At 53.9% G+C, this 15,588-nt stretch overlaps 1 protein-coding gene across 14 annotated transcripts in view; it reads left to right on the top strand.

The window, feature by feature from the left end:
• Positions 1–7,869, top strand: part of ARHGAP32 (Rho GTPase activating protein 32) — a 238,164-nt gene extending 230,295 nt beyond the window's left edge. For 10 of the 14 annotated variants that reach the window (XM_038161662.1, XM_038161664.1, XM_038161663.1 and 7 more), the window contains one exon: positions 904–3,147. In XM_038161662.1, coding sequence (XP_038017590.1) covers positions 904–3,147 — 2,244 coding nt within the window. Of the gene's footprint in view, positions 1–903 lie in introns of all 14 variants that reach the window. The other 4 variants (XM_038161674.1, XM_038161659.1, XM_038161672.1 and 1 more) reach the window with 1 other exon arrangement.
• Positions 7,870–15,588: the final 7,719 nt, after the last annotated feature.

Here is a 15,588-nt window from a genome sequence, read left to right on the forward strand (position 1 = left end):
AGAATACCTACTCTCCTTGGTTTTAAGGAAAAAATTATCTGCAGGGGTAGCTGACAGAGAGATTGATAGTTCAGAATGCTCAGAAAAGAATTTTTGCATCCTCTGACAAGATGCTGGTTACGCTCTTGCCCAGTCAGCAAAAGGATGAGAAGACACAGTTTTTAAGTCCTGCACTGGGAGAGGTTTAGGTTGGGCAACAGGAAGAATTTCTTCACAAAAGGGTGATAAGGTTCTGGAAGGGGCTGCCCAGGGAGCTTGTGGAGTCCTCATCACAAGAGGTGTCCAGGGAGTAACTGGACATGGCACTTAGTGCTCTGGGCTGGTGACAAGGTGGGGATTGGTCTCAGGTAGGACTCGATGGTCTCAGAGGTCTTTTTGAAACTCAGTGATTCTGTTAAACAAAGCAGGTCAGATTGCTTGTGCAGGATTGAAAGATTTTCATCAGAAATCCAAAGCCCCCAGCCCATGAAACACACCTGGCTGCAGCCCATCCTGAGCCCTGCAGCCACATTTCAGGCAGGAATTTCTGCTTTACTGCACTTCTTGATCTGCTCACCAGAGCCTGAGGAGGTTAAATCCAGGAACGTTTTCATTAACATCAGACATTTAAAAGCAGACCACCTAACGAAACACTAAGGGTACTGTGTGAGGAGACAGCCATCTTCCTCTGGTTTGGCATTTGCAGAACACACCAGTTGTGATGGGTCCCTAAAAACTGCCAGTGGCATCATGCCTTCCCATGCTGAGAGAGGGAACCTACACATCTGTCAGTCCCCAGCAAACAGAAACCAGGCACAGACATGCTGGAATGGAGCTGGTCCATACAAGTGTCTGGGATGTTCCAACTACAGAACAGCAGAGAAAAAGCTGCTTGGGCTAACTTTGTCTGTTTCTTCCCTACAGATGTGGAGCACGGCTGCACCTGAAAAGCCTCCGGACCCCACGCCTGGCTTTGTCCCTGAGAGCAGCTCCAGTGCCCGTGGCTCCTCTTCCATGCCTGCAGGCCACCAGAGCCACTTGGAAAAGCCTCGGGAGAGCACGAGGGCTCCCCCGCTGCACCTGCGCTCCGAGTCAGTCCCTGCGCCCTCCTCCTACAGCTTCACCCCGCCCGTGCCACCCGTGAGGACACTGGAGAGCAAGATCGCCGCGGCCATGCACTCCAACAACACGGACACCATCAACAACTCCAACTACCACTCCTTCCTGGCCTCCTCCATGCTGGCATCCTCTGTAGAGGAGGCTCTGCTGCCGCCGCCACCACCGCCACCTCCCAAGCACTCGTCCCTGCAGCCGGTGTACGTGCCGCACCCCAAGACGGAGAGCCTCCCCGAGCCTGTTGGGCCTGATGGCTACCTGCACACCAAGCACCAGTACCGGCCTGAGAGCGTCCCTGCCCACAGCTACCACGGCAAGGCCGAGCAGCACCAGCCCTACCCGCCCCGCCCGGAGCCACCTGTCGCCGCAGGCACGCGCTACGGCTCCTACGGCGCGCAGGGCAAGGGCTCTGCCACAGGCCTGCACCCCAAGCCCCGCGGCCGCACCGACTTTGTGTCCTCCGTGAGCCCCACGGGGCTGCGGGGCACCAGCTACGCCGAGGAGGCCCCCCCGTACCCCACCATCCGCAGGGTGCAGTCGCTGCACGTGCCCGGCCCGGCCGCCGCCGCCGCCATCCGCTCCGTGCCCATCTCCCGCACGGAGGTGCCCCCGGACGACGAGCCCGTGTACTGCCCGCGGCCCCTCTACCAGTACAAGCCATATCAGCCCCACTCCGACTACCACGTCACGCAGCTCCAGCCTTACTTTGAGAACGGGCGGGTCCATTATCGCTACAGTCCCTACTCCAGCTCCTCCAGCTCCCCCTACTACACTGCAGCCGACGGGAGTTTCTACGATCTGGATCCCTACAGCACCGTGCGGGCCCGACCCTTCCACGGCCTGCCCGGCCGCGAGTTCGGCCCCTACGTGTCCCGGCTGCAGGGCAAGGGGCTGTACCGCTACCCCAGCCTGGCCGCCTACCCCCGGGCAGGGCTCATCAACCACCTGGGCAAAGAGCACAGCTTCGTGAGCAGGGATGTGCCCCCCGCCCCGGACATCAAGCACATGTACATGTCCTGGGACCTGGAGGACATGGAGAAGTACCGCATGCAGTCCATCCGCCGGGAGAGCCGCACGCGCCAGAAGGTCAAAGGGCCCCTCATGTCCCAGTACGACAACGTGGCCCCGCTGCTGCAGGACGAGCTGGGGGGCCTGGATGCCATCCACCTGCGCAGCAAATCGGATCCTGGCAAGAGCGGCCTGCTCACGGTGGCAGAAGGGAAGGAGGGCAGGTACCCAGCCAAGGCGGCCACGCCCGAAGGGGATGAGCGTTACTATGGGCAGCACGTGGAGCCTGAGCTGGACCGAGCCCTCTATCATGGCGGGGGCTACGGGAACGGGCAGCCCGAGAAGCCGTCCTTGCCCCAGAAGCAGAGCAGCATCCGAAACAGGAAGATGCATGAACCAGGCAGCAGCAGCAGCAGTGAGCACAGGACGTATTTGCAGCAGGAAGCCAACCATAGGCAGCCTTCCGAACCCAAAAATGGGCCCCCCTACCCCGAGTACAGGCCCAAGGGCAGCCTGGAGCCCTCCGAGCCTATGGGCTACCAGCACTCGGGCAGCAAGTACATCCCAGCCAGCCAGGAGACCCTGAGGCTGAACCACAAGGAGGGGAGGCTGGCAGAGGACAGGCCGGACCTGGAGAGGCTCCGAGGCAGAGCGTCCATGGAGAAGCATTCCAGAGACTGCTACAAGGAGGAGGAACACGCTGCCCCTCCCGTGGCGCCGCCGCCCAAGCCTGAGCGGAGCCACAGCCTCCGGATGCGGGAGCACCCCGAGCCCATGGAGAGGGACTCTGCCCTGCTGTACCCCTACCAAACCCTGGGCAAACGCCAAAGCACGATGACTGTGGTGTCCCAGTACGATAATCTGGAGGATTACCATACCCTGCCTCAGCACCAAAGAGGGGGCTATGCTGGAGCAGGGGGCTTCGTGCCCCCTGGCTTCCCCCACGTGCACAGCAGAACTTACGCCACGGCGCTGGGACAGGGAGCCTTCCTCCCCACAGAGCTGTGTCTGCAGAGGCCCGAGACAGAGGTGCACGTCGAGTGAGCTGTGGGGGGGATGAGGGATAGAGTCTAAGCAGCCTCTGCTGGACAGTGGACTGTTTTATTTTTTCAGTGACAGTAAAAAACTCCCCCACCCTGCCACAGTGAGCAAAGCAAACCCCCCTAAGTCCTCCCCTGGCCCCCACTCACTGTTTTTATGTAGTAGAGGTATAGATTTTCATGTAGTTTTGAGCCACCTGGGAGGACAGGGCAGGCTGTTGGCAGACAGGGGTTGCCAGAGGCCGGGCAGGGCTGACACAGATGCTGTTGGGGCAGGGAGGGAAGGAGTTTTCCCTTCCCAGACATGACACTGGCTGCTCCTCCCCACGCCCTGGGTCCCATGTATGATGAGCTGTGCACGATGGACTGTGCCTGCAGCTCCATCCTGCTGCGAACTGCCCATCCCAGGCTGGCTCCCAGGAAAGGGCCATGGAGGAACCTTGGAGTTACACAGGGAGTGGGGCTGGGCAGGGCTCCCCAGAGATCCTCTCCTTGCTGAGGCCCTGCCTCTCCCATGGCTGCACCCACTGCAGCTGCTCTGAGCTGTGGGGGGGCCTGTTTTGACTTCAAGCCTGAGGATTAGGCTCTGAAGCCAGCTCAGAACACAACACACTCGTTATGTTTCTTGCTTATTAACAAGCTGCTTCTGCCTACAAGAAGTCCATTTCCTTCACATTTCTCTGTTGTAAGCAGAGGCCAACTTCAGGAGCCATGTAGGGCAGGTTTGCATTTCTCACACCAAAAGAAATAAACCACTAAACTACACCAAACCCCGACCCCCAGAGCTGGGAGCAGCACACCCATTCCATGCCAGTCCTTCCTCTTTGCTGCAAGATTATCCGTGGCCCAGATAAGCTTGTTCCATCCTGTGGCTGGCAAGACTGTCATCTCACTGCAAAAAATACTAGAAAAATAGATTTTTAAAAAAGTCTATAGGATTATGTAAATCAGAGCCCACCTTGCCAGCTGTGTGTGACAAGTTGTCTGCATGAGCAGCTGCCCTGGGCCAAGTCCTGCAGCAATTCCATCTGGGAATGCTCCTGCTGAGCTTAAGCTGGAGGTGTCCAGACTCTCTGCAGCCTCTGAGTTCCATGCTGGGCAGAGATCCCTGTGGAGTTGTGGCACACAGGGAGCAGTGATGTGCCCAGGTGCAGTTCCCCCAGCACTCAGTGAATAGGGACAGAAGGCCAGTGCACTCTAAAATACACCCAAAACGGTGTCCAAGCTGTTGAAAGGCTGTGATAGTGTAAAAACAGCCTGGCAGCCCCTCGTGCTGCCTCTCAGACTCCCCCGGACTCACACCCCCTTGTACAAATAAAGCACATCCATTCCATTAGGTAGGGCTTGCAAGCAATACTTGAGATTTAGCAGTTTTTAAATGTTCACTGATAAATTCCAAGGCCATTCCTGTTCCATGTGGTTGAATAACTTCCTCTACCTGTTTTGAATCTCTAATGTTTTATGAAAAACCTGGAAGTCCTGCAGTTAGCACACAGCTGCTTAGGTGGGGCTTTTTGAACAAAAAGTTTCATGGCTATTTTGGGACTTTTAAATCCTAAGGAAAGCCTGCTTCTAGTTGCTGACTACTCTGTAGCTTTTTGCTTCTTTTAACCTTGGAGCCTTGTCTGGGGCTATTTCAGTAACTACCTTCTGGTTCTATTTTATTGTGCAATGCTGGTGTTTTAAGCATTTTGTTCAGAAGAGTTCTCACATGTTATGGAACAAAATCTGGCAGTAAGAAAAAAAGAAGAAAAAAAAAGATAAAAAAGCAGCACTGTGATCCAGGTTACCACAATCTCCTCATGAGGAATTTCCAGGTAGAGGAGTTGGGGTTTTTGGTGAGGGAATGCTTTTTTTAGTGTTTTCCTTTAAGGAAAACTGACAGAACTGCACAGAAAGGGACCACTGGGTGAGCCACCCTGTCTCCACTGGCAGTAACCCCCAGGCAAGGCTGAGCTGCCCTGGTTCCTCAGGAGCCAGGCTGGATTAACTGTGCTCCCCAGCAGAGCTGTGTTGTGCCAGGGCCAGGACCAGCCTCAGCCCCTGGCTACCTGCCAGGTCTCCATTTGAAGCAGGGATAAGTGTTTGGTTCAGGCTATTTGGGATTCAGGTAAAGAGAGCTGCAGGTCCAACCTCTCTCTCTGTGAAAGCCTTAACTCCCCCCTTGCCCCGCAGCCTCTCCCTCCCTCTGCCTGGGCCTTATGTCAGCCAGGACTCTCCTTCCACTACGAGGGGCTGGTCCCAGCTCCTGTTAATTGTAAACGCCTCTGGATTTTCCTGCTCGAAGCCACTGTCTCCCTGCAGAGCCCAAGTGCCATCCCTGACAGCCTCTGCTCCTCAGTGCTGTGCTGCTCTCCCTGCATTGTGTGAAGTGCCAGGTACGAAGCACCCGCTCACCCCATTGGAAACAAACCCTTCAGCACCTCTCCCAAAGGGCTTTTGGAAGTGCATACCTGTACCCTACCCCAGAGGGCTGCTGCAAACAGCCTTTTGGGAATGAGAGGAAGAAGACAGCAGAGCAGTGACTCTCAGCCACCTCCCCCTTGGCACACAGCCACAGCCAGGTGCGCCCCAAGGGTGGAAGATCTCCAAGAACCCAAACTCATGTCCAGCACTGCTGAGCCACCGTACAGAATTTTAAAAGGTGAAGGCACCAGCTTTTCCCAGGTAACACAGACCAAAACCTTTCCTTTATTGTTGCTCCTGCCCACGGCTTCAGCAGCATCCTGCATGATCCTGCCCTGCCAAGCCATACATTGAACTATGCAGTCCTGCTCCTGCTCTGGGCTCAGTCTGCTGGTCATACAGAGAGTTTTACATCCTCATTAACCCGAAATTCCTAGGTGAGGTTGGAAAGGGTGTCATGCATCAGAACGAGGCAGGCAGGTGACTCCAGGAGTCTGAGCTGGGTGAGCTGGAGGATGGTGACAGCCCAGTCATGTGTCCCAGAGTGGAGAGAGCAGGGGGACAGCAACGCAGATAATCCTCTAATCCAAGTGCAGTTGTGCTCAGGCTCAGTAATTCCTTGCCTGACCACATCCCCACAAGGTGACAGCAGCTCTGTTCCTCAGCAGTTCCCTCACACGGACACTTATCTGCATCTTGAGCTGCCACTCCCTCTGTTTGCAGAAGGGGGTCTCCCAGTGCATGCAGGAATGAGGCTCCAGGAGTGTGCTCCAGCTCTGGATTTTCACCTCTGCTTTGGAGCAGGACATGACCCACAGGAGACCTTCCTTGGGAAGGGGAGTGCAGTCGTAGGTGAGTAATGAGGACTTGGCCCCTATGAAGTCTTAAGTAAAGCATTAATTTCTGATTTTTGCAGAGTCTTATCAGGTGATATCTATATGCATCTCTGAGAACACCCCCACAACTTTGTGCCTATGTCTTTGCAGTGATCCCCCGCCCCTGCTCACCGCTGGGGGATCAGTGAGGATTGCACAGTGGTAGTAAGTTGCTACACAAAACCAAAACCGACTTGAAAACATTCTGTTCCTCTTTGACCCCAGAAGGGACAGAACCTCAAGTGTCCTCTGCCATCCCCTGGGCTGGTGACAGGGCATTGACTGAAGTGGTGTGTTACATGTCAGGAAATCTGGGTGAGAAGTTGTTTTCCCTCCTTTCGTTGTGGCGGCTTAGGCATGTTCTGTTCCCCGGAGCCCAGATCCCTGTGAAAGGCATGGTGTGGTGTGAGCAAACACCACGTTCCTCCTGTGTGCAGAGCCCTGCCTCGTCCAGCTGGGGGGAGGGAGGGGGGACAAAAGGGTTGTTTTGCCGTTCATTTTCCTGCTGTAGAAGACTTGATTTTTCTTTCCCTGAGCCGCATGAGAGAAACATCCCAGAAAGTCTTGGGTTACCTTTGGAGTTCCCTTCACTTTAATTTATAGAGTGTCTTTTTTTGTGAACTGGTGTAAAATGTATATGCCGACAAGCTCATGTATTTTTATGTAAATATTTTTTGTGGTTCCCCACTTGCCCTTCTCTGTAAATATTTAGAATTCTCATATTCTTCTCACCTTGTATGATGCAGATGTGGTTTTGTTTCTGTTTTTTATTTGTACTGTAATGCAACAATCCAGACTGAGGTGTCTTGTGGTATTAAACAAAAGCAACAGTCCCACTGAGCTCACACTCAGATGTGCAACTTGACAGCATTAATCAAGCCAGGTTAAAAACTACTCAGGTGTGCCTGTGTGTATTTTTTCCTCTGCCTCGTTAATTAACAATGTACTTAAAAAACAAAACAGGAAGAGCCAGCTTGGGGCCATGCCTTGGAGGGATGGATGCTGGCAGGCAGCTAAGGATGAAGGAGGTGACTTTGAAGTCCCATGCCAAGGCTTGGGCTTGTCTGTGCCATTCCACCTGTGCCCATTGCTGCTTCCTAACAATAAATAAACTTGCCTGGGCTGTTTAAGCATCCCTTTCCTCTAACCCAGCACGACAGCACAAGCAGAAACAGCCTGGCCCTGGCACTGAAGGCACAGGGCAGATGAAGTCAGGATAAACAGATGGCACAGGCCACCTCCGAGTTGGCTGGGAGGGATTCTGGGCACCACAGTAATACTACTCATAGTTAATTAATAGCAAAAAGATGATTAAAGGAAGTGAATTTCAGACATTTTTAACACTCAAAGGAGGATCTCTCACAGTCTTTTCATCCAGTAAATAATACGGAGTTTAGACCTGCTGCCAGGAATAAAAGCAACCTAATCCTTCTCTGCATGGAGGACAGGCGACCCCACTGCTCGTGGACCTGTGGGGTGGCTCCTGCTGTGCAGTCCAGCTCTGCCCAGAGGATTTCTGTGGCTGCAGGGGGGCTGCATTAGGCCTTTGGAAATCTTTGCCTCATCTGCTCCCAAATCCTCACTCCAGTCCAGATCTGCTTATTCCACATCCAAACTCAGCACCTCTGTCCTTGTACGGTCCCACCAGCAAACCCAGCAACGCACCCCTCCTGCCTGAGCCAGGAGCAGAGGCTGTGCCACAGGGACCCTCCTCATGGGAGGATACCAGAGCTGCCCTTGCAGGGCAGGACATGACCAGGCTGACTTGACAAATAAAAATCTTGACTTTCAAGTTCAGTGGACTAATTCCCATCTTAACTGAAGTGTTGGTGGCTGGTCAGCCCGTTTTCTGCACAGCACCCTGCCAAGGGTGGGTAAATCTATGGCAGGACGTCAGGCTGGGTGGGAAAGGGAACAGCAGGAGGATGAACCTCAGGGGTGTTTCCTCAGGGAGCAGCCCCAGAAGTGGCAACCCACCTCCCTAGCTTGGCTTGGCCTGAAGTGCTCCAGAAGTAGCACCACGGGCATTTCCTTCAATGCCACCGAGATCCAGTGAGCCAAAATCTGCGGGCGGGGGCTTCCACACACCAGGAGAGGGCTCGGGGCGCCCCTGCAGCACTGGGAGCAGCTCGGTTGCCCGGTTGCCCCCAGTTCTCCAGCCACTCTGTAAGGATAGACAGGATGGAAACTCCATCCCTCTCTGACAGCCTGTCCCAAGCAGCTGAGGTTTGTGGGCAGAGCAGGTTGAGGAAAAGGGAAAAGGATGGGTTTAAATTGTGCAAAGGAGTGGCAGAACCCGGGGCGCAGAATCTCTTTTCCTCCCGAGCAGTTTCCAGCAGGCAGCGCTGTTAGACAGCCTTTGCCTCTCAAACCCGACCTGCCCTTGAAAAAGATGATGATGTTCCTTTCTAGCAGTTTCTGCTCGGCTTTCAAACTCCTTTTGTCTAAGGATGGGTTTCCTTTTAATTTTTTCATTTAGAAGGGATTTGCAGAGTGGTCAATGCCGGCAGCATCCCAAGGCAATCCTGAGGAGCAGCCCCTGTGAGCACCCAGCTGAGCAGCCCCACTCCCCCCACATACTGAGCACCCCACTGGGAGGTGACCTGCAGACCTCGCTAGGGAAGCCACTAAGTTCCACTAAGCTCCAGGACCTCATCCCTAAGGAACACAATAATATGTTCACTTCTACACTAAAAGTCATCCAAAACCAGCAACTGATGCTGGAAAAGCCAGGAAGATGCTCGGTCCTTCCTTCCTCCCTCCAGCTGGTGCACGGATGCCCTGCTAAGACTCATTATGAGCTCACAGAGCCAGAAGAGCCCCCAGCACAGGCTCCAAGCCCAGCACCTGCCAGAGCAAAGCTTGGGCAAATACATCCCCAGCCATGCCATGGCTGAGCCTCCCTTCCTGTTCCCTTCCTCCTTTCCCACAGCCGAGCCTGCATTTGTATTCTCACCTTCCCATCACCTGCCTGGGGGCCGGGCAGGGCAGGGGACAGAGGTGATTCTGCCCCAGATCCCTCCAAACTGGAGCTGCTGGTGCCCTTCTAGCAGGACTTGACAGGAGTTTGGTAGTGTCACAGGAACAGAGGAGGGGTAGAGAGGTCACCCAAATCCCCTGGATTGGCATTCCTGGTGGAGGAACTGCCTGCCAGCCCCTCCAGAGAGCTGGCATGGAGGGCAAGGATCCTGCCGAGGCGTAGACCGGCCCCTCCTAAGGGAGAATTCATGATGTGGGGCCAACAGCAACAAAATGGATGGGAAAAGCAATCCTTCATGCTCCTCTCATCCTTCCTGAGGACAGCAGGAGCCTCCTCCCACTCCTCCCTCGGGAAGAGCTGAGAGGGCAGGGTCCTGCCCTTTGCTTTGCCTCTGCAAAAGCTTTGAGCAGCACTGCATCAGGAACTGTCACAACACCACTCCTTGCCCCTCTGCCGTCACTTCATCAACCTTTCCTGAAGGGTTTTTGTTAATCCTGAGCCATTTGGATGCTCAGAGGCAGTGGGAGAAGTCTGGGGTGTTGGGAAGGGCTGAGGTGTCCCGATGAAGGGATCGCCCACTGCCTGATTAAACCTGGGGGCTGCAGGCTCCAGCAGGGCTGCTGAGCACACCCTGAGTCACTGCAGTCCTGTGGGGTGACCAAACTGCATTCCCACCCCTAAAGTCATCAATTCAAGAGTCAGCAGAGCCCAAACCAAAGGTGTGACCTCCAGAAAGCATCCCTGGAATAGAGAATGGGCTGTTCTGGAAAAAGGAGGGCTTGGTGCATTTTACAGGGAAATTAAAGCTGCCTCAACTTCATCCTGTGCTTCTTAATCCTTCCAGCTCCAGATCCTTCCCAATGGGCCAAAGAAAGTCATCAGCCTGAGTCCAGACTGTGTCTGTTTTATGGTCAAACTGCAGGACAGACTCCCCCAGGATTTGCCTGGAAAGGTCTCCCTGCCCCACGGAGCCTCCTCCAGGCCAGAGCTGCTGTCCAACCTGTTGTGGCACAATCCCTGTCGTGCCATCAGGGCCCGCCCAGCATCACAGGGGGAGCCTCAGTGCTCTGATTCCCTCACCAGGGAAAGAGGGAGATGGATCTCCCCAGAACCATCATCTGTAGAGTGTCTGAATTCATTAATTACAGGCAGATGCAGTCAGGAGGCTCCCACCTTTCTGAACAATGAAAGATGCCCTTCTAAATACCAAAGGCAGCAGAATGAGATCCTCGTGCACATCTGAGCCTGATGGGGTTGTGCATTTAGAAGGACACAATGATTGTAGGTGTGACAGGTGAGAAAAGAACGACAGGTTACACAAAGGGGGAGGTGTTCAAGTAAAAATGCGTTCATCCATTTTTTAAAGATGCTGGAGAAGAGTATTTGACTCCAGCAAGTGCTGGAACTTTATGCATTATTCAAACTGTGTGAAACTTCTCCGTTTGAAGCCTGGAGACCTGGAAACCTTCAGTGAGAACAAGTCTCCTGGCATGTTCCCAGGGAGGAAGTGTGGCTGATGTGTCCTCCTGGCAGAATCCATGGTTTCCATGGATTGTGGCTCTGCTCTGCACCCCAGCATTTCACAGCAGCTCTGCTTCCCCTGCACTCCCAGACTACACCAAAACCCCAGCGGGGCACACTCAGGATGCACCAGGGAGAAGCTGCTCCTGAGCCACGGGGGCACACAGCAGTGGTGCAAACACACACGGAAATGCAGCAGGAAGGCAGAGGGATGGAGGAGAACACAGCAGCCCACATGAAACTTGCAAGGGAAAACCAAATCAACCTCCTCCTCCAAATCCACCCTCACCCTCCCAGGCAGCCAATCCCATCCACAGCAATATTCCAGAGAACCTCATTCTGCTGCACTTCAAGCTATAAATTCAAACATCAGAATAAAAAAAGAGGTGCCAGACGGGGCCAGGTTTTCAGACAAGCAGGCAGGCAGCCAGCAGCACAAACACACTGAGCACGGGCAGACATCTGCATTGCCCCCTCCTCCTCCCCATCCCTGCTTTTTATTTATTCCCATCTTTTCTTTTTTCTTTTCTTCACATTCCCCCGGGTTGCCTTCTGAGGGGGACCTGCATCACCTCACCCATGGGGTTTTTGTTTCAAGCCTTTAGTTTCTTTTCTCTGAATCCAGCTCAAGCTTTGCCAGCCTTTCTCCCTTGATCCAGCCCCACAAGGGTGGGAACTGAAGCAAGATCTGCCTCATCCTCTGTGGCCAAAGGCAGCTGGGGAGGGATGGCTGCACAGCAAAAGCAGGGGGGTGGATCCCACCACAAACCCACACTGTGCTGGCCAGAAACCCCACTGATGTGGAGAAAGTGGAATTTCGCTGGTAATGCAGCAACTTCCCAACTAATCTCAAACACAAAAGGCACATTCACACACTCCAGAGCAGCCACCAGCTGCTGCAGGAGAGCGAGAGAGGCTGCCTCAAACGTCCTCACTTTTTCCTTGTGTGAAAGGCTCTTGGAAAAGGAGCCAATGTTAAAGTGCTGCTGCTTTATAAAATGCTTTCCTCAATCAACAAAATAAGTTCAAAAGCAAAACAATCCCACTGTAACAACACCCCCAATCCACAGCCTTGTCCCTTGCACCTCAAGGATGATTTTAAGGTGAAGGATGAGGGCAGGCTCAGCGTCCCCACCCACAGGGAAATCTTCTCATGGATGGGAGTGGAGGTTTCCCTCAGGGCTCTCAGAGCCTGGAACCTGCAGGGCAAGAGGAACCATGGAATGGTTTGGGTGGGAAGGAACCCCTCAAGCTCATCTTGTCCAACTTAACAGAGTGATTTTCACATCAGGTTTTGAGGGACAGGTGGGCCATCAGGAAAATAAGGAAAAGCTCCTTCCCAAGAGCCAGAGGGGTTATTTGCTGTTGGTGAAACAGCAACTGGCGGCATAAAAGCCCACGAGGCTCTAAGTTAATCACTCCCTTTTCCAGAGCAGGATTCGAGTAATAAAGGGACAGACATGAGACCATGGGAAAAAAGAATATTTAATAGGGGCTGAGCAGGTGAACATGATCCATCCTGCACCCCACGAGAGGTGGGTTGGGAGCCTTGGGAAAGGACAGTAGAGCTGCACAGAGAAAAACCATCACAATGCTTAGACACAAAGGTGCAGACTGGGACTCCCCAGCCATCCCTCTGCTGGCAGTTCCTTGCTTTTGGGTCCCTCACTTTTCACCTCAGGACTTCTTTTGTGGGTTTGTGTTGTAGATGCCACCTCTGCTCCTGCACACCCCCACGACATCCTGCCCCACCTCAGCTGAGTGTTCCTGCTCCTGCTCCCTTTCAGCTCTGCTCAGGAGAATGAGGGATGGAACAGTGAGCACCAGGAGGGAGCAGAAACGCCCATGTGGAGTCAGACAGACACAGAGGAGCTCAGCACCTGACTTAGCAGGAAGAAGCCCTGATGGTTTGTGTCTCACCACAAAAGCACCAGCGGGAGGGAGGCTCTGGCAAGGCCCCTCATCATAAAAGGCAATAAAGAGAACAAGGAATTAGGTTTGCATTCCTTTTTCCCCTACAGATATTGGGGCTTTCTGGGTGTAAGACAGACAAACTCAGATCGAGATCATCCATGTCCTGCCAGGTGCCATGGGCTGGAGCATCCCTGAGCTGGGCAGTGCATTAGAGATGATCCATCCTCACCTCTGGGAGGCCTTTCCCCCACCAGGACCTCATTACCACTGGCTAATTACTCATTAACAGTAAAACCCTGCTCACAGAATTTCTCATTCATGAGGAGAAGGGGTCCTGCAGTGTGAACCTGGGCCAGCAGCACCTTCATAGAAACTCCCAGCTCATGACAGGGACACTAATTTGTCTGTGAAACACCATTCCCTAAAAGATTGGGGAATGGATGATTGCAGGTTGGACAGGGCTTGGAGCAAAGTGGGATAGTGGAAGATGTCCCTGCCCATGGCAGAGGGTGGAACTGGATGAACTTTGATATTCATTTCCAACCAAAACCATTTTATGAAGATGGATTTCAAAACACTCCAGTTTCTAATTCCCAGGCCTTGGGAAGCAGGTTTCATCCCCATTTTACTGAAGGAAAACCAGAGGCTGACCTCAGTGAGTTTAGGGAGGCAAAGAGTAGCTGGGATGTGACAGTGGGACCCCAGAAACATCAGTGTCCCCAGGGGACCCTGCCACAAGGGACTGAGCCGATTTTCCTGGCTGCAGACTCCAGATTTATTCTCTCCTGGTTATCCTTGCACAGTGGTGGGGAACAGGTCCCAGTGCAGACCCTTCCTAGGCTCTTCAGCCCTCAAAGCCCAACTCCCAGGTTCAGGTGACACCAGCAACCAAGTCAGTACCTTCAGAGGGAATTATGCACCTAATCAGTTTTGGGCCTCTGAACATACAAATCTGATTTATCCCCTTTATTTCAGCAGGCAGCAGAGTAGCATGGAGCACTGCCAGGAGCTGAGACAGACCTCTGCTCAGCCTTTCCCATCCTGCAGGTTTGCTTCTGGACACTCACAGGACTCCTACTGAAGCATCCTGAGCTCAGGAGGGCACTCTGCACTTGAGGAATAGAAATGTCAAAGCAATTAAGTCTGAAGAGGTTCTTTTTCTATCCATTCAAATTCTGTGATTTTCCTCCAGTGTGTACAAAACATTTCCCATTTTAACCCTCATCCAAGCGTTTTCCCTGAGCCATAGTCAGGGGAACTCCTGGGATGTGCCTGGAAACCACCCATGTGCCACTGGACACCCCTCAAACAGTGGGGAAAAGCCAAATTACTGAGCCCGAAAGCTCTGAACAGGAGTCACGGGGCCCAAGGCCACCAACCAGCTCTGACTGTGCTGGGACCACCCCCAGAGTCAATTCCTGAGTGGTTCTGCTCTACCTGAGAGAAAAAGCTGTTACTACCCTGCTGGTCCCACTCCTCCTGCCCTGCTCTGTCATGGACAAGGTCAGTGGTGGATGTTTCCTGCAGAGGGAAACCCACTGGGGACACTTCCCAGGATCCAAACCCTGGAAGGCAGCTCCCTGTCCTTGTGGAAAGAGGCAGGAGGCAGACAGGGAACAGCTGACCTCATTTTCCTGTGGCCTTTCAAGCTTCCTTTGGCCTGGCTGCTGTGGCCACAGCAAATCTCCCCAGTCCCTCAGCCACCCCTCTCTGGGCTCCTCTTGTCCTGAGCAGCCTCCTGAGCCTGAGTCCTGGGGAGATAAATGCAATCCTTCCTTTCAGTCATCAACCCAAGACAAACCTGAAGGAAAGCGTGCAAGATAAGGACATTTCTCCCAATGCCTCTGCAAGCAGCAATAAATCCTTCAGCTGCCTCCTAAAGTGATTCCCCACAGCCTCTGAGGCCACAGAGTGGGTTCAAGAGCTGTGGCTCATTTCTAGGAGAGCATTTCCACTCCTGTTTCCCAACAGGAGGCTGCTGGGGGCTCAAACACCCCAGACTGGACTTCTGGTGCCAACAGGACCATCAGCACCCTGGCTGCCATGAGACAGCAGCTTTATAAAAACAGAACTGCCTCATTTCTTGAAACAGGGAAGGAAGAGAGGAGGGGAGCTGCCCCAATGCTCCCCAATCCACACCACCCATCCCAGTCCAGCTCAGCACCACAACAGCCCCAGCTAAGGGAGAAGAGCTGAGGCAGCCCAAGGGACAGGACACAGCTCCTCACACCCATCTCTGCAAGGCCAGGGGCTGGCACCCCTGTGGATCCATCCTTCCCCTTCCCTGGCTCCTCTCCCATTGCCAGGGGCTGCCTCAGGAACCAGTGCTGGCTCCAGCCTGGACTGGGGAGGCAGCAGGCACCTTCTGCAGGGTGCAAACAGGGGCTGCTGCAGCTCAGAGCTGAGGGGATGGGGTGGGGGCCAGCCCTGACCCCTCTGCAGGGCCCTGCATCCCACTGAGCATCTGCCTCGTCCCCTCCTTTGTCCCTTGGCACAGAAACAACAGAGGGGGTTCCTAAACTCACACACTGAGGATGGCTCCATACTCAGAGCTTAGATTCCCCTTTGGCACCACAGGCCAGGACTCTCTGCTCCAGTCTGGCACAGGAGTATAAAGGTTCTGTCACCATGGAGAACCCAAAACTCAGGGTGGGAGGGAGGGAACGACACCCAAGTGCAGAGCAGAGTTCTCTTGCCGCCACCTGGAGCTCCCAGCAAGAAGCTGCCTCCTGTTGGATTATGCTCTTTC

This window comes from Motacilla alba, chromosome 24 (assembly GCF_015832195.1).
Source record: "Motacilla alba alba isolate MOTALB_02 chromosome 24, Motacilla_alba_V1.0_pri, whole genome shotgun sequence".
Lineage (NCBI taxonomy): Eukaryota > Metazoa > Chordata > Aves > Passeriformes > Motacillidae > Motacilla > Motacilla alba.